This window comes from Phocoena phocoena, chromosome 2 (genome assembly GCF_963924675.1).
Source record: "Phocoena phocoena chromosome 2, mPhoPho1.1, whole genome shotgun sequence".
Classification (NCBI taxonomy): domain Eukaryota; kingdom Metazoa; phylum Chordata; class Mammalia; order Artiodactyla; family Phocoenidae; genus Phocoena; species Phocoena phocoena.
In genome coordinates this window covers 11,215,560-11,243,327 of record NC_089220.1, presented here as the reverse complement: position 1 = coordinate 11,243,327, position 27,768 = coordinate 11,215,560, and the positions used below count along the sequence as shown (strand labels likewise).

The 27,768-nt window shown below is 39.4% G+C and overlaps 1 protein-coding gene and 1 pseudogene across 1 annotated transcript in view; one reads left to right on the top strand and one right to left on the bottom strand.

Annotated features, from left to right (window-relative positions):
* Positions 1–5,438: 5,438 nt before the first annotated feature.
* The window catches only part of GOLGA5 (golgin A5), a 34,387-nt gene continuing 12,057 nt past the window's right edge, over positions 5,439–27,768 (top strand). Inside the window, exons 1-8 of the mRNA XM_065871412.1 lie at positions 5,439–5,550; positions 7,533–8,109; positions 14,892–15,119; positions 16,005–16,224; positions 16,676–16,799; positions 19,369–19,572; positions 23,189–23,359; positions 25,790–25,918. Coding sequence (XP_065727484.1) covers positions 7,563–8,109; positions 14,892–15,119; positions 16,005–16,224; positions 16,676–16,799; positions 19,369–19,572; positions 23,189–23,359; positions 25,790–25,918 — 1,623 coding nt within the window. The 5' untranslated portion in view covers positions 5,439–5,550; positions 7,533–7,562. The remainder of the gene's footprint in view (positions 5,551–7,532; positions 8,110–14,891; positions 15,120–16,004; positions 16,225–16,675; positions 16,800–19,368; positions 19,573–23,188; positions 23,360–25,789; positions 25,919–27,768) is intronic.
* On the bottom strand, positions 12,624–12,932 carry LOC136118178 (non-histone chromosomal protein HMG-14 pseudogene; annotated as a pseudogene).

Below are 27,768 nucleotides of genomic sequence, written 5' to 3'. Positions count from 1 at the left end.
AACTATGATCTGTTACAATGTTTCAACAGAGGACCCTTTACAATACCATGTGGTGAAAATGAATTCAGACTTATTAAATGATGAACTTGTTAAAAACATACACACACACACACACACACACACTCACAATTCTGCAAAAGGGTCCATGGCACAAAGAAGATAAGATGTAGGTCAATTCCCTGCACCCAAGCTGGACTGGCCTTCCACAGGATCCCAGAATCTCAGAGTGAGGCTCTTAAAGAACACCCGGGGAACTTCCAGTGGTTGGGACTTGGAGAGCTTTCACTGCCTGGCCAGGTTCAATCCCTGGTCGGGGAACTAGGGTCCCGCAAGCCTGTGGCTCACCCCCGGCAAAACAAAACAAAACAAAACAAAACAAACCCAGTACAGGGTGCAAAGAGTGCAAAGACATTTTAAACTACCTAGTAGCTATATCAAGAGCTTCTTGGTAGGGCACGGGGAAAGACTGGGAGGGGCTCTGCATACCTTCTTCCCTGCCCCCCTCCCTCTTCCTCCACACTCTTCAATCAGGACTGCTTGACTTGGATGCATTTTATATACGGGGCATAGACATAAAGATTTCCTTTAAAGAAAGAAGCCCACAGTATAACAATCACTCACATACACCTTAAAAACCACTAACCACTCATTTTACAGGTGAGGAAACGGAGGCCCTGAGAGAGAAATGGAATTGCCTATGATGCCAAAGCAAGGCATGTGATGTTTGTTGACTCTCAGGCATCTGCTTTTTCCAGGACAGCACAAAGCCTCTTCCCCACCCAGCCCTGCTGCCAATGTTGGGTCATATGGGGGTTGGAGGCCTCTGAGCAGGGGTAATGACAGGCTGAGGATGTGGGGTGAATGAGGGCCTAGGAGGTTTCATCAGGGCTGCAGTGGCAGAGGGACTCATCTCTGGGAGCAGCTTAGCATTCCAGGTGACATGGAAAACACCAGAAATTGTCTGTCAATCTGGAGGAACTCCCAAACAGGTATGGGAATATGAAATTCCTGGGCGTCACCCAGCATTGATTCATGGAAATATTACATTCTGTGCTCTATAAACAAAACGATCCAGCAATACTCATTTTACTTGTCAGTCCAGATGTAATATACGTACATACAAACATACAAGCGTACGTATATATTTTTAAGCATAAAGTGCCTCCTGCTGCCGGAAGCTAAAAGTGCACAAAGAGGTTCACAATTTCATTCGTCAGAGCTGCTCAGCAAGGAGTAGAATCACAGAAACCCGGAGCTGAAGAAACACAGGCATCTTCCAAAGAAGGTAACAAAATTCCTAGGGAAAGCCTGCAGAGCTGGGCAGGTGACGTAAATGAAGGGTGTCAGGCTATCTGAGAGGAAGGGCTGTGAAGACATGAGGAATGCATTCAGCCTCCAAGGGCGTTCAAAGTTAAAAAAGGTTTTTTATATTATTAACTTCTGAAAAATAATAGGTTCTTATGGTACAGAGTTCAGAGGATACATACAAAAAAGGATTCATTGAAGAATAAACCTCCCTCTTACTCCTGTTGCCCAGCTGAATTCTCCAAGGAGGGAAAGAAAGTGTCCCTCAAGAGATAGACTCTACTCATCAAAGATATTTGTACACAAATGATAGCATATTACAAACACCATTTTTTAATTTTTGGTTTTTTAAAACATCAGATATTGTTAAGATCTTGGAGCTCTTTTCGTATCCTTGCATAAGAGCTTCTGTTTCTTTTAAACATCTGCATAGTACTTCATTGGATGAATGTACCAAGATTTTTAAATCAATGAACATTTAACTTGTTTCCAATATTTGCTATTATAAGCAATGCTGTAATTAATAACTTTGTCTATGTGTGAGTATATCTGTAGGATAATTTCCTAAAAGTAAAATTACCTTCTCAGAGGGTATGTGTATTTTTTTTAATTGTTTTCATTGAGATATAACATACATGAAATAAAGTTAACAGTTGTTAAGTACAGAGTTTATAAACTCTTACATATGTATCCATACCCATAATCAACACCAAATTCAAGATATACAACATTATCAGCCCTCTAGGAGCCTCCATCTTGACCACTCCTAGTAAATATCTGGCCCCCAAAGGTAACTACTATTATAACTTCTATAATCACAGGTTAGAGTCACCTGTTCTTGTCCTTCATATTAATGGAATTATACAGTATGTGGTCTTTTGAGACAGGCTTCTTTTTTTTAAATTGAAGTATAGTTGATTTACAATGTTATATTAGTTTCTCATGTACAGAAAAGTGATTCAGTTATACATATATATATTCTTTTTCATGTTCTTTTCCATTATGGTTTATTACAGGATATTAAATATAGTTCCCCGTGCTATATAATAGGACCTTGTTGTTTATCCATTCTATGTATAATAGTTTGCATCTGCTCGTCCCAAACCCCCAATCCAACCCTCCCCCGCCCCTGGGACTAGCTTCTTTGAACTCAACTGTATTTCTTTAATTCAAGTAAGTCTGATTCATCCATGTTGCTGCATGTATAGTCATTTGTTTTTCATTGTACATGTCTTTTGATGGACACTTCACCTCCATTTCTCTTGAGTGGAACTGCTGACTCATAGGGTAGCCCTATACTGGGCCATAGAGTAGGCCTATGTTTAGCTTTAAAGACAGAGCCCAAGTTTTCCAAAGTGGTTCTATCACTTACAGTTGTGTCAAAAATACACGAGTGTCCTAGCAGCTCCACAAACTCATCATTACTTGGCATTTTTCATCTTTTTACATTTTAGCAATTCTGGTGGATGTGTAAAGGTATTTCATTGTGATTTTAATTTGTATTTCTCTGATGACTAATAGTGTTGAATACTTTTTCCTGTGCTTTGGCCCATTGGATATTTTCTCTTGTGAAATGCTTATACATTAGTCTATTTTTGTTGGGTTGATTGATATTTTTTTATTGATTTGTTGGAGAGCTTTATATATTCTATATATAAATCCTTTGTCAGATGTATGTATTGTAAATATTATCTACCAGTCTTTGGCTTGCCTTTCACTTAATGAAAGCCTTGCAAGCTTTAATGTTGCTGTGGTGGTGGTTGTTGTTGTTGTCGTTTTTGATGAAAAGAAATTCTTAATTTTAACAAAGTCCAAACTTCAATCTTTTCTTTTGTGGTTAGTATTTTGCATGTGTCTTGTACAAGGCAAAGTTGTAACCTCTTTCTGTTGGCTGTGTTGTTTTTCTGGCTAATCCAGCCTAGCCCCGATGACTTCTGGGTAGTATGTCTCTATGTGCTGACTCTCTCAGGGAGTGTACATGGGAATTCTTGAAACATTGGGGTAGTCTGCCCACTGCCTTTTTTTTTTTTTCATATGGGAGATCTGGCTCTGCTTCAACTTCTTTCATTCTCATCCCTTCACTGATTAACAATATCGTTTCTGGAGTCACACTGATGTAGGTTGGAATCCCAGATGTATTACCTACTTCCTGTGTGACCTTGGGAAAGTAGCTAAACATCTCTGAATCTCAGTGTCTCCATCTGTTAAATGGGGTATGTATTAGATTTCATTAGGTAAGGCTGCATAAGAAACAATTACAAATCTCTAAAAGCAAAGGTTTCTTTTGCACTCATGTGACTTGTCAGGCGTGGGTTGCTTCATATCTCTTTCCTTCCAGGACCCAGGCTGAGGGAGCAGCTCCATCTGGGACAGGCCATTCTCATGAGAGAGGGAAAAGATCAAGAGCGTTGGTAGGAATACATAATGGCCCTTAACACTATTGCTCAGATGTGGTGAAAGACACTTTTATTCACATTCTATTGGCCAAAGCAAGTCACGTGATCAAGCCTGACATCAGTAAGGCTGGAAAGGACACTCTTCCTACAGGATGCGTTGCAGTCACAAGGCAACAGGTGATGATGTATAATCCTTGCTGACCTGAAACAACTAGGCTGCCAGGTATTTCTCCAGCAAAGATGGGTTTATTTGGAATCAGCAGAGAATTGCAATTTGGGGTCTGCCACCATAGTGAGCCACATGTAAGTCCCCACACAGCAAGGGAAGGAGAATGCTGTAATAGAAAGGGAAAGGGGTTGGAAGGGCTATACTAAAAAAAGTGTCCACAGCTTTTCATTGGCTGATTTGTTGCTAGGAGAGAAAAGGGGTCTTTCTACTTTTTGGGTGAGAGAGCTCTCCCTTCTGGTCTCCTGACTCTATTTAATTTAGGTTTCTGTTTCTTAATTTTTTACATCCTTAACAGGAGGAGTCACTTAATAGCTGGCAACAACAATGCCACCTACCACAGGATAATAACAGTACCTTCCTTATGGCTGTTTTGAGAATTAAATGAGGTGAAGCACGGCCAGTGCTTAACACAGTATACTGCACTTAGTAAGTACACAATAACTATTAGAGGCTATTATTATCATTATTACTATTACTATTTCCTGGTGCTGCCGAAAGTTCTTCTGCTCAGTGGACTGGGCTAAACCTTACTTGAGAGGAAGAAAAGAAGGATCTGTAATTACTCCCAATATTTAATTTGGAGACAATAAAACGTTGAGTCTAACGGCTCAAGCTTTGGAGGAATATGGACTCCTTACTAGGGCACATGATCTTAGACAAGTTACTTAACCTCTAGGGTCCTTGGGACTACGTTGTAGGCTTGTCATTAGGGCCAAATTAAGTCAACCCTGTACACAAAGTAGGTACTGAGTATTTGTTGAATTATTAAATGTGGATTTTAGACTTATTTCAAATATTCAGTGGACTGTATGCGTAACTACAGTACAGCTGTATGGAAAGCCCGTTACTGGCCTTTTCCATCATTTGGGTCTCAGCTCAGATGTCACCTCCTCAGAGAGAGACCTTCCCTGTCCACATCATTTAAAGCGCTTCCTTCACCTCCAGTCACTTCTCCCTATTATCTTGTATTTACAGCTCTGGTAAAGCTCTGAAATTGTCTTGTTCATTCAGTGGTTTCTTTAATATGTCTCTGCCACTAGTTCTTGTTTTCTGTACTCTCATCCCCAGTTGAGGATGGGCCTCAACATCCTCATTCGTAAAACTAGGCGAGCGGAGGAAGAATGGGGAAAGGTAAATGCCGGCCGCTCCACCTGTGTCTCGGCCCTCCAATTCCTTCCGGCAGGGCACCGCCCCTGCCACCCACGTGGGCCGCTGTGGAGCACGCCCCCAGATGGGCGAGGCCTCCAATGTTGTGTCGGCCGCGTGCGGGCCGCGGTCCTGGGGAGGCGAGCTACGTCACACGTACGCAGGCCCTGCCCCCGCCCTTGCTCGCCACAGGCGGAAAAAGGGAGTGGCCAGGCGCAAGGGCCCCGCAGCCGGCGGCGGTGGTGCCTGAGCCGCCTCTAGGTGGCTGCTCTAGGCTCCCGCCCGCTCAGGCAGCTCGGAAGCCACTCTGTTTTGGGGTCCTCGCAGCTCTTCCACGTCTCCCGGAAGAGTAACTGAGCCGTGGCCGATCGAGGGCCAGGTTTGCTCAACCTGGACCCTCTCCCGGCCGGCTGCTGAGGACGGGCGGCCTGGGAGGGTGACCAGGCCGCGGTGCAGCCGCTCCAGAGTCCTCAGGTGAGGTGGCCGCGGGAGGCCGAGGGGTCCCCTTGGGGCCTTAACGGCCTTAGAGGCGGGGGCGGCATCCCCTCAGCGGAGACCCTGCTCTCTCCGCCCTGCCGGGGGCTCAGGAACAGGGCGGGGGAGCCCCCTTGGGCCTCCACGGACGTGGCTTAGTGCCCTCCCCTTCTCTCCTTCCCCTACCCCAGCCTGGTTTGGCCGCTCTTCCCCCTCCGGAGGCTCAGTGCAGTGGGTAGGGAGCGAAGTGGGGGTCTGTACTCGTCCCCCTGGGCTTGACGACAGAGTCCCTGGGACCGACCAGCTGATCCCCAGCCTCCCTTCCTCTGTGTTGACACTTGGCCTTCGTGCAGGCCCTGCCACCGCCGTCGGCCGACCCATCCGCATCCCCATCCCCATCCCCATCCCCATCCCTGGCGCTCTCACCCTCTCTCTGTTCAGCTCGGCGTGGGCCATTTACTGGGCGGAATTTCTTGAGGGCTCTGTACCTCGGAAGTCGGCTAGAGTTGTTCTTTTGTCCGCGGGGCAAGTGCCTAGGGCCCATCTTAACATTTAATTGGGTACTCAATCTTAAGGCACAGGCTTTTGTTTTAAAACCCTTTAAAACTTTACAGTGAGAGGTAAGATATAAGTTAATAAGTATGTTTTGATTGCTTTATTAGGAGAGATCATTTGTTCCCTACTTACCACCAGTGTTTACTCGGGAATGAGACATACTCTGTAGGGAGTTTTATATGTTATGGAGCATGTCACTTCCATTTTCATTGGATTTCACATAAGCTCTGTGAAATACACGGGCATGTAATCATCCGATTTTGTAAGGAAGAGGTTTAGAGGGTGAGTTTCTTCTTGAGGTTGTTCAGATACTGGCAGGCTAGATGGGGAACGCAGGGGTTAAAAAGTGGGTTTGGCTGACTTAGATTTACCTGTCTGAGCTGCTGTCTAAACTCTGGGATCTTTCTAAACCTTTCCCCCCATTTGTTTTGTGACAAAAGGGTATTGCTACTTACCGCACAATGTGGTTGTGAAAATTATGTGTGCTAAAGATAACGTTTGCAGGGCACCTAACATAAAAATTAATTCCATTCAGCAGTATTTATGGGTGCCTGCTGTGTGTTGAGAATTCATTGGTGAGCAAAACAGACACGGCGTTTATCGACCCACTCCCCCCCTCTCCTTCCCCAAGAGGGAGAGACAGGGGAAAAAAATACATATAAAACATGAAGGGTTGTGAGGGAAAAGAATAGTGTGTGAACAGAGAATGATAGGACCTAATTTAGATGGGACAAAAGAGCCATTTGGGGGGCAGATGACGTTCAGGTGAGGACCAAGAACAAAAAAAAAGTTAACTGTGAAAGAGCGCTCCAGGCAAAAGGAATAATGTGTACATTCAAGAAATGGTTGTTGACTTTTTTATATGCTACTCTTCTATGAAATGGAAACTAGTTATTTCATCATCATCATTTTGATTTATTGTGGCACTGGATATAAGTACCCAAATATATGCATCAAATGAATGTGTGATCGTAATTGTTTTATTCTGAACTTAGCTTAATGTGCCTATAGTAGGTACTGAGAATCCAAATTATTGAAGGTATATTTTAGACGTGTATATGCACACCTAAATTATCCATGATAGTGCTGCAGTATTTACACTTTGTTGAAATAGGAGTAACAGTAGTAGTGGTAGTTGTAATTATGGTAACAGCTACTCAAATGAGTGCCTACTGTGGGCTAGGCATTTTTCAAAGTGTTTTTTAAATGTAGTATTTCATCTTAAAACCATCCTGTAAAGTAAGCACACTTATTTTCCTCATTTTCTAGGTGAAGTTTCTCAGTTTCAGTCAAGTAGTTTGCTTGGAGTTACGTAGTAAGAGGCAGGGTCAGGCTTTCCAACCCAGGACTCTCTGTCTCTAGAGCCTGGTCTTAATCGCTGTGCTCTGCTGTTAAGCCACACTGATCATTTTATATCCTTTTTACAGGTTCACCAATAGGATTATTCTGCTGCCATCATGTCCTGGTTTGCTGATCTTGCTGGAAAGGCAGAAGATCTTTTAAACAGAGTTGATCAAGGGGCTGCAACAGCTCTCAGTAGGAAAGAGAACACCAGCGGCACTGTTTATAGCAAAAATACTGACTATCCTGAACTTCACCAGCAAAATACAGATTTGACTTATCAGACAGGACCTAAAGCTACTTACATTTCCTCAGCAGCTGATAATATTAGGAATCAAAAAGCCACCATCTTAGCTGGGACTGCAAATGTGAAACTAGGATCTAGGACATCGGTGGAGGCCTCCCATCCTGTTGAAAATGCATCTGTTCCTAGGCCTTCATCCCAGTTTGTTCGAAGAAAAAAGTCAGAACCTGATGATGAGCTGCTGTTTGATTTTCTTAATAGTTCACAGAAGGAGCCTGCTGGGAAAGTGGAAATCAAAAAAGAAAGGGGCAAAACACCTGTCTTGCAGAGTTCTCAGACAACAGGCGTCAGTTCTGAGAACACCAGTGTAACCACCATCAAAACCATTGAAGAACATCCTTCTGGGAGCCAAAGCCACGGTAGTTAATCAGTCCTCTGTTTCTTTTAGAGTTAACCAAATTGGATGTCATCATAGCCTGAAATGTTCTGGTAGCATTTGTCATGCTTTGTTTTGTTACCTGTCCCTGCTGGCTCAAGGGCAGGCTCTCTGAAGTGTGTGGTGTAAATAAGGGGACAGCATAGAACACTATTAGCCAATATACGGTTACAGTAGGGACCTTTGAATGTTGTCTGTTGTAACTTTACCCAGCCCAGCGTCTTATTTTTTAACTAATTAATTAATTTATTATTTATTTTTGGCTGTGTTGGGTCTTGGTTGCTGCGCACAGGCTTTCTCTAGTTGTGGTGAGCGGGGGCTACTCTTCGATGCAGTGTGTGTGCTTCTCATTGCGGTGGCTTCCCTTGTTGCGGAGCGTGGGCTCTAGGTGCGTGGGCTTCAGTAGTTGTGGCACACAGCCTCAGTAGTTGTGGCTTGCGGGCTCTAGAGCGCAGGCTCAGTAGTTGTGGCACACGGGCTTAGTTGCTCCGCGGCATGTGGGATCTTCCCGGACCAGGGATCGAACCCGTCTCTCCTGCATTGGCAGGCGGATTCTTAACCACTGCGCCACCAGGGAAGTCCTCAGCCCAGCATCTTAAATTATATCCAAAATGATTCTCTAAGATGTTTTAAGATATAAAGAAGAAAATTTTGAAATCTGAAAGGAAACATATAGTTTTGGATTTGGAACTATCTCCAATTCATTTCTTTCTGTCATTGGTATTATAAAAGTAACAGGCGGCTGTACTTCACTTATATTCTGGATTGGGAGCTTTTTGGTGTGTTTTTCCCCCTGCCTACCCTGAAAGTAAAGTGTGAGAAACTGAACTTTGATCTGAGTTGGAGGGTTAAAGGCATTGATTTAGTAGTGAAGTAAGAACTTAGAATTCTGGTTTTCAGTTGTTTAATTTGCTATGAAATTACCTCAACATGTACATCTTCTCACCTGCAAAAAATGATGTTTACATGGTAATGTGGCTAATTTGAGTACCTAGGAAGCATTTTAAAATAACAATAAACATGATAGGTCCTTGCAGGGATTCTTTATAGAGCTGATAGCTCATGGGAGCTTGTTATGTTCTTAAACCTTTTAGCTTCTTCCACAGTCTTGGCTCTTAGTGAATAAAATCTTTCTTGTATTTCAAGATAAAAAAGTGGTAAAGAGACGGGTTTTGGGCACTAGCAGTTAATTAACTAGGCGTGAGCAATCCTAAATTTCTTCTCAACTATCTTTTGATTAATTATACATTTATTGAGACCCTATTGGGCCAGGGTACAGAAGTGAATGGGTTATAGTTTATTGGATGAGATACACATGGGCACAGATAATACACATGTAATATAGTAAATGGAGCAGTTGAGGTATGGTCAGAGTGTTGTGGAAGCATGTCTTTTTCCTTATTGATTCATAGATACTCTTTTTATGTTCTAGATGGCAATTCTTTCTCATCCTCCTCCAGTTTTACCTTGTTGTTTTTTTCCTTTTTCTATAATGTCTCAATAGAAGTTCTTAATATAATGATTTATCAATTTTTTCTTTATGGTTTGTGTCTTTTGGGTCTTAGAAAATCTTTTCCTATCCTGAGGTCATAAAGGTATTTTTCTGTATTATAGGAAAAGGTTTTATACTTTTGCCTTTCATATTTAGATGTTTACCTAAAGTTGTTTTTTATGTATGGTGTGAGGTAGGCATCTAGTTCCCTTTTTTCCCCAAATGGAAATCAGTTATCCCAGCACCATTTATTGAAAATATTTCCTTTCCCTGTTAATCTGCAATACCACCTCTGTCATATATCAAATATCCATCTATATGTTGGTATGTTTCTGACACTTAATTCTGTTTCATTGGTTTATTTGTCTTTGTGTCAGTGCCACATTGTCTTAATTACTGTGGTTTTATAATATGTCTTTATATCTCAAAGAGCAGATTCTACCACCTTGTCCTTCTCCAAGAATGTTTCGGCTATTCTCGGGACTTTTGTACTTCCCTATGCATCTTAGAATTTGCTTGCCAAGTTCCACAAAAATTCTGTTGGTCTTTACTAGGAGTCCATTGCTTCTACTGACATCAGATAGTTTGGTGAGAATCAGCATCTTTACAACATAGAATCTTCTAACTTATTAACATGGTATAATTATTTTTTAGATGTCTTTCATTAAGATTTTATTGTTTCTTCCATAAGTGTCTTGCATACTTTTTGTTAGATTTATTCCTGGGTAGTTTATATTTTTTAAAGCTCTTAAAAATGGTATGCTTTAAAATTTTTTACTTTCTGTTTGTTGCTGTCTATAGGTTTTTGTAAATACACACGCACACACACACACACACACACACCAACCTAAGATAGCTCTTAAGCTTCATATTTTTCTATACATTCATTTAAATTGTCAACAACACAATAATACCATATGTAGATAATGACTGTTTTCTGCTTAACCCTTTTATCTTTTTAAAAACTCTTTATTGCCTTACTACATTGGCTTGTACTTGAAAACCAATTTTGTGTCTTGTTCCTTGTCTTAAAGAGAATGCTTTGAGTGTTTCAGTTTGTGTTAAGTTTTTCATAGGTACTTTTTATTGGGTTAAGGAAGTTTCTGTGTATTTCTAATTTGAGTTTTTATGTTGAATTTTAGCAGTGTTTTTTTCATGTATGTATTGAGATACCATGATTTTTCTTCTTAATATTAATATGGTATACAAATCAGTTGATTTACTTAAACCTAAAACCAAACTTAACTTTCAGTAAATGTTTGCTAGAACTCACTGGTGAAACCATCAGGGTCTGGGGTGTTCTTAGTGGAAGATTTAACTTTGATTCAATTGGTTTTCCATTTCTTTTTAAATCTGTTTTTGATAAGTTATATTTTTTTCTAAGAATTTGTCTATTTCATATACTTTCGGGAGGATTATATTTATTTTACTTAATTTCAGGAAAATAACGTCACAGCTGAAATTTTAACACAGTCAGACACTAATCACTTATAGTAACCCTGCAGAAATCAAAGCTTGATCACAAATACCACCTGAAGAATACCAGTATTTGGCACTCTGCTAAATGTTTGTTTTTTTAAAGCAGCATTAACGAAGTATAACTGATATGCAGTAAATTACACATTTTTAAAGTATACAGTTTGATGCGTTTCATCATCATGTACATTTAAAAATTTATTGACATAACGTAGTTTACAGTGTCTCCCTCAGAAGACCATTTTTGGTTATGTTGATCCTCTAGTATGTTTCTTTTCTATTTTGTTAATTTCTGATCTTTATTATTCTGCTTTCTTTGGGTTTATTTTGCTGTTTTTGTAATCCTTATGATGGGTGCATAACTCATTAATTCCTTTCATTTTTAAAAAAGTATATTTTATTTACTTATTTTTGGCTGCGTTGGGTCTCCGTTGCTGCGCGCGGGCTTTCTTTAGTTGGTGGTGAGCAGAGCCTACTCTTCGTTGCGGTGCGCTGCCTTCTCCTTGCAGTGCGCTGCCTTCTCATTGCAGTGCCTTCTCTTGTTGCAGAGCACAGGCTCTAGGTGTGCAGGCTTCAGTAGTTGCGGCACACGAGCTTAGTTGCTCCGCGGCATGTGAGATCTTCCGGGACCAGCGATCAATCCTGTGTCCCCTGCATTGGCAGGCGGGTTCTCAACCACTGTGCCACCAGGGAAGCCCCCTACCTTTCTTTTTTTTTTTCTTTCATAATTGAAATTTTATTGGCTGTTTTGAGGATCAGTACACAGACATTTCAATTTGTACACAATTCTCAACATACGTACCAAAAATCTAAAAAATCATGCAGTTGTGAATCTTTTCTGAACAGTTATTCCAGTGACTTTCCAGCTTAAAATTTGGAGGCAAATTTTCCTTCACAGGATATCAAGTACCAATATCTTCAAATATTGATAATGCTGTTATATCGTAAGTCCCACTAGTTCACAATTTAATATCATGTACACTACATACTCAAATTGTCCATCGTTCACAGCACATTAACAGTTACTAGAAGAACTGGACTACCACGACCAAAGATGTTACAGAGTGCACAAAATTCTGCCCAGGAGAACCAAGATCAAGGGGTGAGTGGTTTGCTTTAGGAAACAATTCTACCAAAAACAACATGGGAAGAGAAGTAATTTAAAGTGTTTAAGACATTAAATGCACAACTGACTTCAAACTGACATTTAGTGTGCTTTGTATTATAGGATATAAAAGCTACCTTCCATCTGTGGAATGTTAAGCTGACACCCAAGACAATCAAAGCCTCCCATATTCGATATCCCACTATTTTCTGGTTGTACCAAAAAATAAACAACCAGCAAATGATTTCACCTCTTAAAAAAAGCATTTACACTTAACAAATGGGATGAGGTGGGATTCCCTCCTTTTAAAAAATATTTCTAGAGCTACTAAAAAACTTGCATTTACAAAATAGTTGGTAAAAATATTCCTCTGGATTGTACAAGAGGGGAGACAGGGACCACTGATAGGACCGGGTGTGTGATATTAATCAGACTTGGTTAATTCTTTCTCTCCTGCTTCATCAGAAGCTGGGCTCTCCTCGTTTTTAGTTTCTCCGTTTTCTGCAGGTATGTCTTCTTTAGTCTCCTGGTTAGCCACTTCAGCCTCTTTTCCCTTTGCTCCCCTTTTCCCTTTTGTTTGCACGTTTTTGTCTAAAGATTTATCCTTTCCTGCCTCCTTTTGTGGCTTCGTTTCCACTTTTGCAGGAGCCGGTTTAGCTGACAACCTCGCCGACCTCCTCTTGGGCTCCTCCTTTGCTGCCCCCTCGGCGGAGCCGACCTTCCTCTTGGGCATCGTGGCGGCGGGGCCGGCGCGTGCCGGGTGCCTGCGGGCCGCGCTGAGAGCCTGCAAAGCTGGGCTGCCTGGCCGCTGCCACTCCTCCCCCCACCCGAGCTTCTTCCTGTCATTTTTAATGTAAATATTCAAGGCTATAAATGTCTAAATACTACTTTAGATATATCTTACAGGTTTGGATGTATACTTTATTTCTTTTTAAAATCTTATAAAATTAAAAATAATTTTTAAAATTTTCTCAATTTTTATTCATTTAAAAAAATCTTTATTTTGGAAATTTCAAATATACCAAAGTAGAGATTGATGGTTCCCCTCAATCCCCATATTAACTTTTATCCAGTGATGATAATCAACAGCTCATAGCCATTCTTGTTTCATTTATAACATCTCATTTTCAATCTCTTTCTTTACCTCTACCCACCACAGAATTATTTTGGAGCAAATCACAGGTCTCATATCATTTCTTCTATAAATATTTTATTAACTCTAAAAAATACAAGTTTTCAAAATGAACAGTCATGCCATTATCACCATAAAATTAATAATTCCTTTGTATCATCTAATATCTAGTCAGTATTCAAATTTCCCTGTTTGTCTCATCATTTTTACACGTTATTGAAATGTGAAAATCTTAGTTGTACAGACAAATGGCTACACCTATGAAACCCACACCTTTATCACGATAAAGAACATTTCCTTTGCCCCAGAGAGTGCCTCATGTCCTTTTCTAGTTAATCTCCCCACCCATCCCCCAAGAACCCACTGTTCTGATTTTTTTCCCCTTAGATTATTTTTGTCTGTTCAAAAACTTCACGTTTGCCAGCAAAAAGTGAGATCATATAGTGTGAATACTTTACCTGACTTCTTTTATTCAGCATGTTTGTGAGATTCACTCGCGTTATTGAGTATATTAATAATTCTTTTTTATTGTGTAGTATTTTACTGTAGTATTATACCACAATTTACCCAGTCTCTTTTATGGACATTGGGGATTTTCCAGTTTTTGTTTTTTTGTGAATAAAGGTGCTATGAACATTTTTATACTTGTCTTTTTGTGGAAAAATGTTTTTATTTCTGGTCAATAAATACCCAGGAATGGAATTACTGGGTCAAAAGGTAGGTGCATGTTTAATTTCATAAGAAATTGTGAATACTTCCCCACAGTGTTTATGTCATTTATATTGCCACCAGCAATCTGTCTATAAGAGTTCCAGTTGTTTCATATCTTCACCAACATTTTATGTCGTCTTTTTAATTTTAGCCAGCTAGCGGGTGTGTTTTGGTCCTTGTTTTGGTTTTAATTTGCATTTCCTTGATCACTAAAGATGTTGAGAACTTTTTCATTTAGATATAGTTCATTTTTTAGCACATACTTAATTTTTTTGGAGTAAGTAAAAAGTGTATTTGCATCACATTTAGTAACAAAACCAAGATGAAACTGAATTAATGAGTATCTGAATTAATGAGTATCTCTTTGGGTAAGGCAGTTTAGACTCCAGTTTGGTATATAACAAATTGCTCTGACCTGTTATTACTCTCCTTGCCTCGAAACCCACAGCTGTTCTTTTATGCCTTTCCAGTATTTTCAATGTTGAAACTTCTCCCTTTTTTTCAAAAATGATTCATAGAAGGGAGGACAAAACCCTTGTTTACCTAAACCCAACCACGTAAATTTCTCTGCTTTTTTTTTCCCCTTCCCAGAACTGTATTCTTGTATCTTTTCTTTATCACCATTTGTTCAGTGTATCCAGACTTCGAGGGTCCTTACAGATCTATAGGCTGTATGTATGAGAGCGAAATTTCATCAGAGGGAAGTCTATTAAAAATTTAAGTTTACTTTTTATGGTGTTTTAGCTATAGCAGTCAACTTGAGCCAAAAGGCATTCTACCACAGTAAGCTACTAGTGTATATATAGTGAGCATTCCAATGTAACAAAGATGTATTTCCTTTTTTTACAGAAGCCTCTAATAATTCAGATTCTGGCCATGAAGGCCAAGAGATTTCTTCAAAGGAAAATGTATCATCAGGTGCTGCCTGTGCTGATCACAACCCAATGCCTAAAGATGATGGGAGATCACATGAGCTATCTAATCTTCGACTGGAGAATCAACTGCTGAGGAATGAGGTTCAGTCTTTAAATCAAGAAATGGCCTCATTACTTCAAAGATCCAAGGAAACTCAAGAGGGTAGAGCCTTATTTAAATTACCCAGGGTTAGGAATTTAGCATTTCAAAAATAAACTAAAAACTTGATTATATCTAAACTATTAGAAAGATTTTAGATGGGACTTGTAAAATAGTGTTTTCACAGAAATATAGGGCCCAGGTTTGGAAATGGGAACAGTCATCCTCCCACCCACCTGAAACAGAACACTGGCCTCTTTGGACATTCTTTAGAAGCCGTGGATAGGAAGATAGTGTAAGCCTTGTTAGACTGACTTTAGAAGAAGCTTCACTTTAACCCAGACTAATTTAGACATGGAAGTAGTTTTTCCAGAGACCCTGTACAGTTTGCTTCAATATTTAATTTTTTTTTTTTGGTTGGCACTCTGCACTGCATTGCTCTTTCTGCACCAATTTTCTAGGTTAAAAGAATATCTTTTTGCCACAGTAATTGAAAGAAACATTTCTTTCCAGTGTTTATCTTCAGGTTTTGTTTTTGTTTCTTTTAGTCTTACTGGGGTGTACATCGTCTACCCTTGATTTGGATGTGCATTCTTTCCTATCTGTAGCAGAACTCCAGAAATCCACTGACCATTTTAATCTTGTGAACTCTCGGCTGTCTACCGATTTTGGCTCCCAAATGCTTTATGACATGTCTCCAGAAAAAGACATTTGTAGAAGAGCAGCTAGCTTCATGCCTGTTTCCAACCAATTAACTGTAATATAGATATGAATGTTGGCCTTGGAAAATGGAGGTCCCTCTTGGAGCAAAAAAGTTGAAGATATTTGTAAGCTTCTAATTTTGGCAATAAGTACTAAAGGGATTCAGAGGAGAATCTTTGTGTGCTCTGAGAAAGATGTGTTTACTTGTATGGAGAATTTTCTTTCCTTTTCTTTTTTTCTTTAAAGAACTAAACAAAGCAAGAGCAAGAGTTGAAAAGTGGAATGTTGACCATTCAAAGAGTGATCGAATAACTCGAGAGCTTCAAGCACAAGTGGACGACCTGACTGAAGCGGTGGCTGCAAAGGATTCCCAGCTGGCTGTACTGAAAGTGAGACTCCAGGAAGCTGACCAGCTGCTGAATACTCGCACAGAAGCACTGGAAGCCTTACAGAGTGAAAAATCACGGTAGCTAACTCTATTAATAATGAGAAAATGAGCTAGAATGTTTATCAATGCAAGTAATGATAAACATGGTAGTAAATACTGTCTTATCAAAATTTAACTTTGTAAATTTACAAGAGAGAAAATGTGGCTTTTGGTAATGCTGGAAATGTGTGTGGTTAAAATGGATTTATTATCTGAATCTTGAGATGCATTGTTAGCAAATTCTGAATTTAAAAATATTAGAAGAGCAGTGTCATTAATCTTTTGACGTACAATGATGTGTGGCGTGTGCTTATATTTGGATGCCTAAAGATATAGGCTACAGTCCATTAAAAGGGAAAAAGATTTCTCTAAGAAGGTTTTAGTCAAACCGTCTTTTTTGTGCTAATATGCCAGTGCTCTAAAAATTATTCTACCTTTTCATTTGTATACTGTGGAAATGAGTTATTTCAAGTGATGTCTTTTCTTTTAGAATAATGCAGGATCACAGCGAAGGTAGTAGCCTGCAGAATCAAGCTCTCCAAACTCTTCAGGAGAGATTGCACGAAGCAGATGCCACTCTGAAGAGAGAGCAGGAGAGCTATAAACAAATGCAGGTTAGAATGGGGACAGCAGGGCTCTTTTATTATTTGGATGAGGAGGAATCGCTTTACACTGTTCCTAGCATATTCACTGTAATAAAATTCTGCAGTGCATTTCAGAAAATTCTGTTTCTGTGGCAAAAACTAAGTATTTGAAAATTTAGCTTGATCCTTGCTAAATTTAATTTTCTATGTTGAAAAACAATTAAAATACTTTATACTCATTAGATATATACATCTTTTCATTTAATTTGGTTGTGCAGCCAGCATTACCATTATTTGATTAAAAGCTGATTTGAGGGCTTCGCTGGTGGCGCAGTGGTTGAGCATCCGCCTGCCGATGCAGGGGACGCAGGTTCGTGCCCCGGTCCGGGAAGATCCCACATGCCGCGGAGCGGCTGGGCCCGTGAGCCATGGCCGCTGAGCCTGCGCGTCCGGAGCCTGTGCTCCGCAAAGGGAGAGGCCACAACAGTGAGAGGCCCGAGTACCGCAAAAAAAAAAAAAAGAAAGCTGATTTGAGGCATCTCATTCTTTTCATTTAAGCTTTTTCTGATTCCAATTTAATCTGGTTCTGTTATTTCAAGAGAAAGTTGTACATAATGTTTATTTAGAGTTTTACACTTCAGTGAATTTTTGCATCTAGCTTAGTGATTTTCAGCTCTGTCTACACATTAGAACCTCCTGTGTGGTTTTAATACTTTCTGATGCTGAGTCTTCATTCCCAAGGAGTCAGATCCCATTGTGTGAGGTAGGGCATAGGTGTTGGTGATTTGGATTTACACGATTTGCGGGTGTAGCTGATGGGTAGTCAGGGTTGAGAACCTCTGGCTCACTGTCTTTTCAACAGGTGAAAATAGTTCAGCCCTAAAAGTAACAGGTAATATAGGCTTTTAAAATTTTTTATTAATGTATTTTATATACCGCAGTAAAATATCCCAAAGTACTATCATCTCATCATGTAGTTAATGTTAAAAATTATTCATGAGATATTTTACATTCTTTTTTGCATACTGATTCTTTAAAATATGGTGTGTTTTACACTTACAGCACATCTCAATTCATTCACTAAATTTTCTTCAGAAATACTTGATGTGTATTTAGATTTCATAAAATTTATAGGTGAAAAAGTTGTTCTAAACATACTCAGAATAACAGTTCTTCAAAAAGTTAAGCATAGGGTCACCATATGCTGCAGCAATTCTGCGCCGAGGTGTATACCCAAGAAAACTGGAAATACGTGTCCACACAAAAACTTGTACATGGATGTTCATAGCAGCAGTATTCATAAGGGCCCCAAACTGGAAACAGTACAACGTCCATCAGTTGCTGAATGGATAAACAAAATGTTGCATATCTGCACAAGGAGATATCATTCAGCCATAAAGAGGAATGAACTATTGACTCATGCTGTAACATGCATGAACCTTTAAAACATTATCCTAAGTGAAGAAGGCCAGACACAAAAGGCCACATATTGTTGATTCCATTTGTGTGAAATGTCCAGAATAGGCAAATCTATAGAGAAAGAAAGTAGATAAATGGTTGCCAGGGGCTGGGAGGGAGGGGGACGTATGGGTAGAGGATTTCTGTTTGCGGTGAAAATGTTCTGAAATTAGATAATGGCAGTGCACAGCTCTGAGAACACTACGCTGAATTGTATTCAGGAAAACACTGAATTGTATATCCTAAAAGGGTGAACTCTGCGGAATGTGAATTATATCTCCATAAATCTATTATTAATTGAATTGAGCTTCAGTATTTATATTAAACTAATTTAAATGAACAAACTTAAAAATGCACTTCTCAGTTGCAGACACATTTCACATGCTCAGTGTGCCTCACTGAGTGGTCCTCTTGCTCCTTTCCTTCCAAACAGGAGTTAATATTGGATCAAAGGTTTGTGAGCTTTAGTTATTGGCGTGTAACTATGAAAGCTTTCTGACTTCTGTCTCACCTTCTGAGTTTTTTGGTGATGGGAGCTTTTGAAAATAAGGGTAAAATATAAATAATTCTCAGAACTAAATTTAGGCTAAGGGACAGACCATGTGTTTTTTAGGGTGTACTTTAAAAGTTTCTTAAGCAAAAAAATTAGAGGGAATAGTTTATTAGAAAAACTGAAATAAAGGAAAAACATTAGCCATGATATTAGAAAAGATGTAGCTGTGTGCTTGTGTCTTCCATTTGTTTTCTAATAGACTTTCTAGTTTTCTGTAGACCCTTATTCATTGATCAGCTAGGTCAGACCAGACCTAGTATCCAAGTGACCAGATTCACCTGGGAAACTTCTTAAAAAACAGATGCCCAAGCCCAGTCTTGGAAATTCCAATTCAGTTAAGCCCAAGGAAGGCCTTGGGCAGCTGTATTTTTAACAGACTCCCTCACTGATTTTGATGAATTGCCATGTTTGGGAACCACAACCTTAGAGTTCCTGTTCTTCAGTTCCTAACAAATGAAGAACTTTTTTTACCTCCCTGTTATGTTGTTGGGCTGAGCTAATAAATCCCATAAGATATCTAAATGGATGGTTGTAAAGTATACCTCAAAGCAAAATGATATAATAAGTATAATATAAACTTTGTCACAGAGTGAGTTTTCTGCACGCCTTAATAAAATGGGAGCGGAGCGCCAGAATTTGGCAGAAGCAGTTACCCTGGCGGAAAGAAAATACACAGATGAGAAGAAGAGAGTGGATGAGCTACAGCAGCAAATCAAAATGCTTAAGTCCAACTTGGAGTCCTCTAAGCAGGAATTAATTGACTACAAGCAAAAAGCTACTAGAATACTCCAGGTAAGCGTGAGATGCACATGTGTGAATGTTAAGATAGGCCAGATGACCGAGAGACATTCTGAGATTTTTTATAGATCTGTGAAATACTTTGTTCCCGTTTGACTGGGTTGGCTTGCTTCAGGTGTCTTGCTCTTCTTAGAAATATTATAAAAAAGATGAAATGTCTCCTGTTCCTACCACTTTTTTCCTTTTAAGAAAAAAATTCATTCTGCCACTACCTAGTTCAGGTCTTCAACCTGTCACCTTAATCACCAAAAGCAATGTTTTTTCCTCAGTTAGGTGTTTCAAGATCTGGTCTTTTTTCTTCCACTAAGTAACCATGTGCTGTTGAGCAAGCTGAGCCAGAAGGCGGCAACAGAGAGAAAGATACAGAGGAAGAAAGAGGACAGACTTATGGAGAAAGGGCTTAAATGAGGTGAAAGGAGATGGAATCAATGCACAGGCGGAAGAATTATCCACCCCCCTCAAAAAAATGAAAGGGCACGTCTTCACTCTGATAAGAAAGGCAAAGGAAAGAGAAGTTGAAAGCTACATTAGATGACTACAGTCTTAGATCTAAGGGAGGGGGAAAAAGCTGGGAGAGGAGATCTGAGAGCTGAAGAGGCCTAGACCAGTCACTGAAAAATTCAAAAGAGGATCAACAAGGAAGAGCATAACAACTGTTAAAAACATTGCTTTTGGCTCTTTTGACCACTTTGATCCATTTCCCTGTCCTTCTCCTTTCTTTTAATGCCAGACGTGCAACATCTGCCAGACGTATGATATCTGCTGTCTTCATTTTAGAATGTTAACTTTAACTCTTTTATGTAATTTCTGTCCCCACTACATTTCTGAAATTGTCTTCTCAAAAGTCTTTAGTGACCTAAATGCTTTCTGTCCTCTTACTAGTTTTCATCCACTTTGATTTTGGTATAGCTTTTTGACCCTGTGAACTCTCCTACCTTCTTGAAAGTTGCCTTCTAATGTTACTTGTACTGCCTTAGCTCTCTGTCTTCTCTTTACTGCTGTTTCTCTTGGGTCCTCTTCTTCTGTCCTTTTTTGTTATTTTTTATTTTGCTTTGTCATATACTCTGCTTCTGTCATTGATGTGACTTCAGCATGGCTCCAGCTTCCCACCTGGTTTCTGAATGCCTGTCATGCCCAACCCCCAAATCAGCTTCCCCTCCATTCTTCTGTTTGCATAAGTGATATGGCCACCTTCCTAGGCAGTGAAGCTTGAAACTGCAGTGGCATTTTGACTCCACCTTTTTCCTTTAGTGCCTGCCTCCTATTGGCTATGACCCCCTTTTATATTCTACCTCCGTGAAATATCATATCCACCTCCTCTAAACTCTTCTTTCTAATTATTTGTGTTGTACCAGTGTAATTTGTTAATTCATCTAAGAGGTACTTAATTGAGCACCTAACTATTCACTAGGCACTTTGATAGGTGCTGAGGATACTGAGCTCAAAAGATGTGTCCTCTTAAGGGAGCATTCAGTTTAGTGGGGCAACACTGAGGCAGTTGATAAAATGAAATTATTGATGCAGTACTATGGGAGCTTGAAAGAAGAAGTCCTTAAAACATACCTGGAGATGTCAGGAATCCCTGGGGATGCTGTATGAAGAGGAACTTGAAGGATGAGTAGCCAGACTCAAGGTAGGGAGGAGATTTCAGGTAGAACAGCCTGTGCCAGAGCGTAGCGGGCCTGAGGGAACATGGTGTATCTAGGAGACTGCAGCTAGTTCTCCGTTGCTAGAGCATCAAGTATTAGAGATTAAGAGATGGGAGAGAAAACTCAATGACAGCAGATGCCAGATTGTGGAAGGCCTTGCATACCGTGCAGAGGAGTTTTGATTTTATCCTTTAGGTGATGGTAGGGGTTGGGGAGGTTTCAGAGGACTTGAGCAGCATGACCAGATCTGGGTATAAGAACTGCGGCAGCCATGAAGAGGTTGGGGGGGTGCTGGATGTCTGTCTTGTTTATCATTGAATCCCCAGCATGGTGCCTGGCCCTTAGTAGGTTCTCAGTAAATTGTTGACTACATCGAAGGGGTGAGGGGTGGGATGGCGAGATGTAGATGATGAAGAGGCTTTTATAAAAAATGATGGTAGGAAATTATGAGGACCTGATCTGAGTTTGTGGCAGGGACTGCTAGGAGAAATGTAGGAGGTAGAATATATGAGACTTGGAGATTTAATTGGAAGAAGAGAGAAAAAGGTAAATGGAATCTAGGATGATTCCAGGTTTCTGGTTTGAGTGTACGAATGATGTTCCCGTGTACTACTACAAAAGGGAAAAAAGGAAAGACAGCAGTTTAGGATTGAAGGAGATTATGATAAATTATGGTGAGTTTGCAATATTGATGTGACATCGAGGTGAAAGTATCAGGAAGGGCATCAGAAATGTAGGCCTGAAGCTCAGTAGAGAGGTCTGCTGTTTAGCCACATGGAGGTATGAATATATAAATATAGATGTAGATCTAATCATGTTTATTATAGAAAATTTGAAAAATACATAAAAGCTTGAAGACATCACCCATAAAAAGGAGAAACTGTCTTTGATGGAGGAGAGTGACTTTCAAATATTTATGGTGAAGGAAACAATGGTCCTTTTTATTACTGGCCTAGGATTACAGCACTTTTTAAACTAGTCTTCCCATGTCAAATCTCTTCTTCCAACTTATCTTTTATACTAGGTGTCGGCAAACTTTTTCTGTAAGGTGCCAAATAGTACCTGTTGCAGACTTTGAGGTCTGTATGTGATCTTCATCACATATTCTTTGTCTTTACTTTTTTATAATCCTTTGAAAATGTAAAGAACCATTCTTAGCTTAGTGAGCTATACAAAAGGCCACAGGCCAGATCTGGCCCATCGACGATAGTTCGTGAGCTGCCGCTTTAAACCTCTGCCAGAGTTACCCTCCTCAAACGCACCTCTGGTCATGTCACTTCCTTATCCACTTCCTGGTAACTGGCTCTGGACTGCCCAGTACAATTCACACATTTTAGCCTGGTATCCGAAGCCCTCACACACTGGTCCTGACATTCTGTCTGAATGCATCCCGGGATACTCTTGGGCCCTGTGCTTTTACATTTTACGCTTTGTCCTCTGTTTTCTCTACACCTTTTAAAATCTTAGCCATTTTCCGGACCAGTATAAGAGCTATCTTTCAAGTAAAGCCTTCTCTTCCCCAGAAGTGTATTTTTTTCTGCTCAGAACTCTGCCTTGTATCGGATATTTGTCACTTCCCTTTTAGTTTATAAGGCAGAGGGTACTGTCTGGAGTGACATTGTCTTTGTTACATAGGACGCTTAGCATAGTGCCAAACCCATTGTAGGTTCTTCATAGATATTTGTTGAGTGGAATGTGATTGTGTGGGGGAGGAAGTATAAGAAAGGATGAGAAGAATCTTGTTAATAATAAGTTTTCAACAATAACATGGTCCTGGGGACTACAGTCCAAGAACACTGTACAGCAAAGCTCTGTTGCATTTTTATCCCTATGGATTTAACATTCTGTGGACTTTCTCTGGTGGAGAATATAATTGGAATATTCCCATAACAGTTTAATTGGTGTGTGGTAGATGATATTCAGTGTACAAGCTAATCTCTGCTATTCTTTTTTTATGATAGTCTAAAGAAAAATTGATTAACAGCTTAAAGGAAGGATCTGGTTTTGAAGGCCTAGATAGCAGTACTGCAAATAGCGTGGAACTAGAAGAACTTCGGCATGAGAAGGAGATGCAAAGGGAGGAAATACAGAAACTGATGGGCCAGATACATCAGCTGAGATCTGAATTACAGGTAAGATACATTACTGTTCAGCTTCACAAACAGCCATTTACCCTCAGGTATTAGTAGCTTGAGACATGATGGATTCTGTATTTTGGGGGAAGGGTATTGGTGAAATAATGTATGAAACTTTGGGAATATTAGTTACCATATAGAAGTGAATCTAAAGCAATAGGTTTCTTGTCCATTGATTGACTTAAAGTTATAGGAATAAGAAAGATAGGTAACCAGATTCATTCATTCAGCAAATACTTACCAGGTATTTGCCATGTGCCAGGCATCTTCTAGGCTTAGAGCTATAACAGAGAACCAGACAGTCTTCATATTTATGGACCTAACATTCTAGTGGTTAAAAACAAATTAGATTTGGGCTTGTTTCTAAAACTAGGGTGTTGTCTAACATTAGAATGGGCTTAGGGATGATCTTTTATAGTTTCACACGTAATCTTATAATTTATAGTTTGTGTAATTAATATATTTAATCGAAAGGTAAAATTGGGCCACTTATTTATCTTAAACATGGGGTCTTTGACATAGAAGGGGTCTCTGAGGATGGGAAAGATAAAAGTGTGGGGTAATGAGCCTTCTGTTCTTAAAAAAGAAAAAAAAAGAACAACTTTCTTCCAAGAATACTTATCCATGCATTAACTTAGGGAATTACTGATTTGTAAGATGTACATGAACAACAGTGGCAGGTATGGAAGTTGTGAGAATGGGCTGGCTTGTCTGGGATATGGGTTTGACTGTCAGATCTAGATGCAGATCCTGTATCCTGGCTTTGGCACTTAGCAGATGTGTTACCTTACACCAGGTACCACATCTCACTGAGCCTTAGTTGTCTCATCTGTAGGTTGCAGATGAGAACAAGGTTCTCTTGAGAATAAGGGATACTATGTATAAAGGGCCTAGCATTGTTCCTGACACATAATAGGCTCAGTAAATAGTAGCTGCTATTATTTCTGGGATTTTTTCTTGCTGTCCTTTAAAGTGTAGGATCTTTTTTCTCTAAATAATTTTGAATTCCAAAGACTTAAGTCCCATGAATTTGAAATTGAATAAATGCTAAACTTCTTCCTATCTATTCTGTGTCTTTTGTGTGAGATTATGAAAAATATGATTTGTTTTACTTTAATATCTCATCCCTACCCCAGCATCATTGATGACATTGACACATTTTCCTATCCTTTCTCAAGAAGTTCATGAAATTGATAATAAGGACTGTAGGATTAGGTCTGGCAAGATGGAAGAATTGTTAATTATAGCAGCTTTCATTTGCTGAGCACTTCACGTGCCAAGCGCTGCACAGAGCCCTCGACATATGTCCTTTAATTTATTCTGTGCCAGAACCCCGTGAGGGAGATGATGCATTCTCATTTTACAGTTTGAGGAAATTTAGATGCAGAGAAGAAAAGTAACTTGCCATGACTCGTAAAGTAGCAGAGCCAGGATTAGAACCCAGTCTGTCTGATTCCAGGACATGTATCCTTAACCACTGCGCTTACTGCCTATCTCTTGAGAATTCATCGGATTTAGTCAAATTTATAACAAAGATTAGTCTACTTTCTGCTCACCTTGAAAATGGTAGGGAAAAATAATTTAACTTATTGCTGTTTTCCACTAAGTCCACAAAGTTGTGTGAATTTAGAGTATTTTACTGTGGTTATCTGGGAGGATCATTAATCTGTCAGTTCTTTGAAACAATATGCGAAGTGCCAGAGTTTGTGGAGATGAGTATATAACACAATGTACCAAAGATAAAAAGCAAAGTTAAGATGCCAGCTTTTGTTTCATGTAGTACTGTACGAATGGACGTGTGCTTATTAACCTGTAGAGGGAAGATGCAGAAACCCAGAGCAGTGTTCTTTGCCACTAGTGGATTTCACGGATATCTAGAAGCTGGTTTTTGAGTTTGAATAAGTGAGAATAGTGACACCAAGTGAAGAAGTTAGAGTGAGAAATATGGGAAGATGTGAAAACAGAGGATAGTAATAGAGCTAAAAAAGAAATACACTAACCTCAGGTGATATGAGAGAAAAGTTATTTTACTGTATGTTACTGTATGTTGATACCCACACATGTACAAAAACTAATTATAACCTGCAATTTCAGGAGACTAAGGCAGTGAAGTCCTTTTGATGTTACATTTCTACTCTTGAAATTGTTGCTTTTGAATAGAGATACATCTCCCCGTGAGCTGCTGTCTGCTCACGGTCATTAAACCAGATGGTTTCTGCTGCAGCGTCCTGTCCATCTCTCTCACCATTTGCCGCATTATATAAGGAGGTGCCAGTTTTTGTGCTCCATTTAGTCTGCGTCTGTGTCTCATTCATCTTTATCCCCCCAGTGCCTGTTGAGCCCTGTTCACAGCACCTAGTCATCACTCAGTAAATACTGAACTGAACAGTTCATTGTTGCTTTCACGTGTACGGTTCATCTTTTTAGGATATGGAGGCGCAGCAGGTTAGTGAAGCAGAATCAGCAAGAGAACAGTTACAGGATCTGCAAGACCAAATAGCTGGACAAAAAGCAGCTAAACAGGAACTAGAGGCAGAATTGGACCGACAGAAGCAGGTAAGGATTTTAGATTGATGATTACCTAGGACGACTGTCCACTAGCGGTCATATGAGGAGACTTCTAGTAAAGCAGCTTACTGAAATTCTTAGAGGATGAGCTCAGAGGTCCCTCCTACCTTATTACCAACCCACCCTCCTTGCTGTTTGTTTGTTTTAACAGGTGAAATATAGCGACACAAAATGATTTTGAGACTTGCTTAATACCACACAGCTAATTAGAGAATAGAATAGAATCCAAGATTCCTGTCCCAGAGCCCAGAATTCTTTCTACTGCTCTGTCTGTATTTTATTGTATCTCCTTGTCAGAGTATGTATATTAGAACACTTGAAAACATCAGTCGATTTTTGTATTTTATCAGATTTTTACTTTCTAGAAACAGTAGTAACTTCTATTTAATAGAAATATAAATACAACATTAGTGCCATAATAGACTGCTTTTTCTGTTTTGAGAAAAAATGCTTATAACAGACTTTACTTACAAATCATGTTTAAAATTATATTTCATTATTCAATTAGCAGCTGCCTGCTCTCCAAGCCAAATTATTTTACTTCAATGTACTTATATGATAGTTTCAGTACTAACACAGTTAAGCATGTTTACAGTCACATTTTCACAATAAGAATCTATATTTAATATTCGTAACATCTATAATTTACTGAGTAATAACATTGTTATAGGTACTTAGTATACATAATCTTATTTCACCTTCACAATAAAATCACTATTCTCTCCATTTTACAAAAGGGAAAGCTCTGTATATTCCTCAGCACATCACTTACAACGTTTCCAGCTTTGCATATTTATATTCTTTGAAGATTTTTTTCACTAGGATTTATCATTTCTGAAACTGGTTCTATTTTCAGGGAAGTGTTTGTTTTTATCATGACAGTGATTTCCTGAGTAGTAAGAGAAAAATTCACTGAGTAACAACCTGTAGGGTACATCATAGGCTATCTTAGATAATTTGGTTGTAAGATTAGCTCTCCTTTCAGAAATTGCATTTTAATTTATTTAAGGAGCTAGTATATATTAAAAGGCAAGAATTTGATGTTCTTGATGTTTAGTGAGATAACTTTCATTTTATTATGGCCGATGGTTTTACACATCCACTTGCAGTGCCCTTTTCTAAAATGAGGGAATTAAGTAGAGGAAAGTGGAGCTGAATGTAGCTCTAGGCTATTTATTTAGTAATCAGATGTTCTGGATGGGAAGTATTTAATCTTGGGATTAGATAGTCCTTTAAGTAATTTAAGTAAATTTCAGCCTTAAATTTTATGCTAGCCTAGAGCTTAAAAGAAACTGGGCAAACCTTCTTGTAAATTATGATTCCCCTACCTAACCTAATTACCTTCCTCATTTTCTCTTTTCTCACTTATCTCAGTTTTCTTAGTCTGTGAAGTGAGCAGGTTGAACTAAATGTCTAAAGTAGTCTCTAGCAGTTTGATTCCATATCACGTTACTTCTTCATACAGCTCCCCTTACTTTGCACCGTTAAACATAATGCTTTTGAAGGTACTTAATGATTTACTCTTTCTTTCCTGGCATTGCTTTACTCTTTAATTCTCACCTGACTCTTACCGATCCTGTCCATTGTACAAACTAGTTTGGTGCAGTTGTTAGTGAATTTGGAGGTATTTCTTTTTTTCCTCTCTCTGTGTTTTATCAGTAATGGAGCAAAACAGGTGCAAGATATTGCCTGATAAAAATAAGCCCGTGAAAAGCTGCCCAAAATCATCAGGGGCATGCAAATTGAAACCACAGTGAGATATCACTACATGCCCACTATAATAGCCACACTTACAGAGACTGACAGTACCAAATGTTGGAAAGGATGTAGAAGAACTG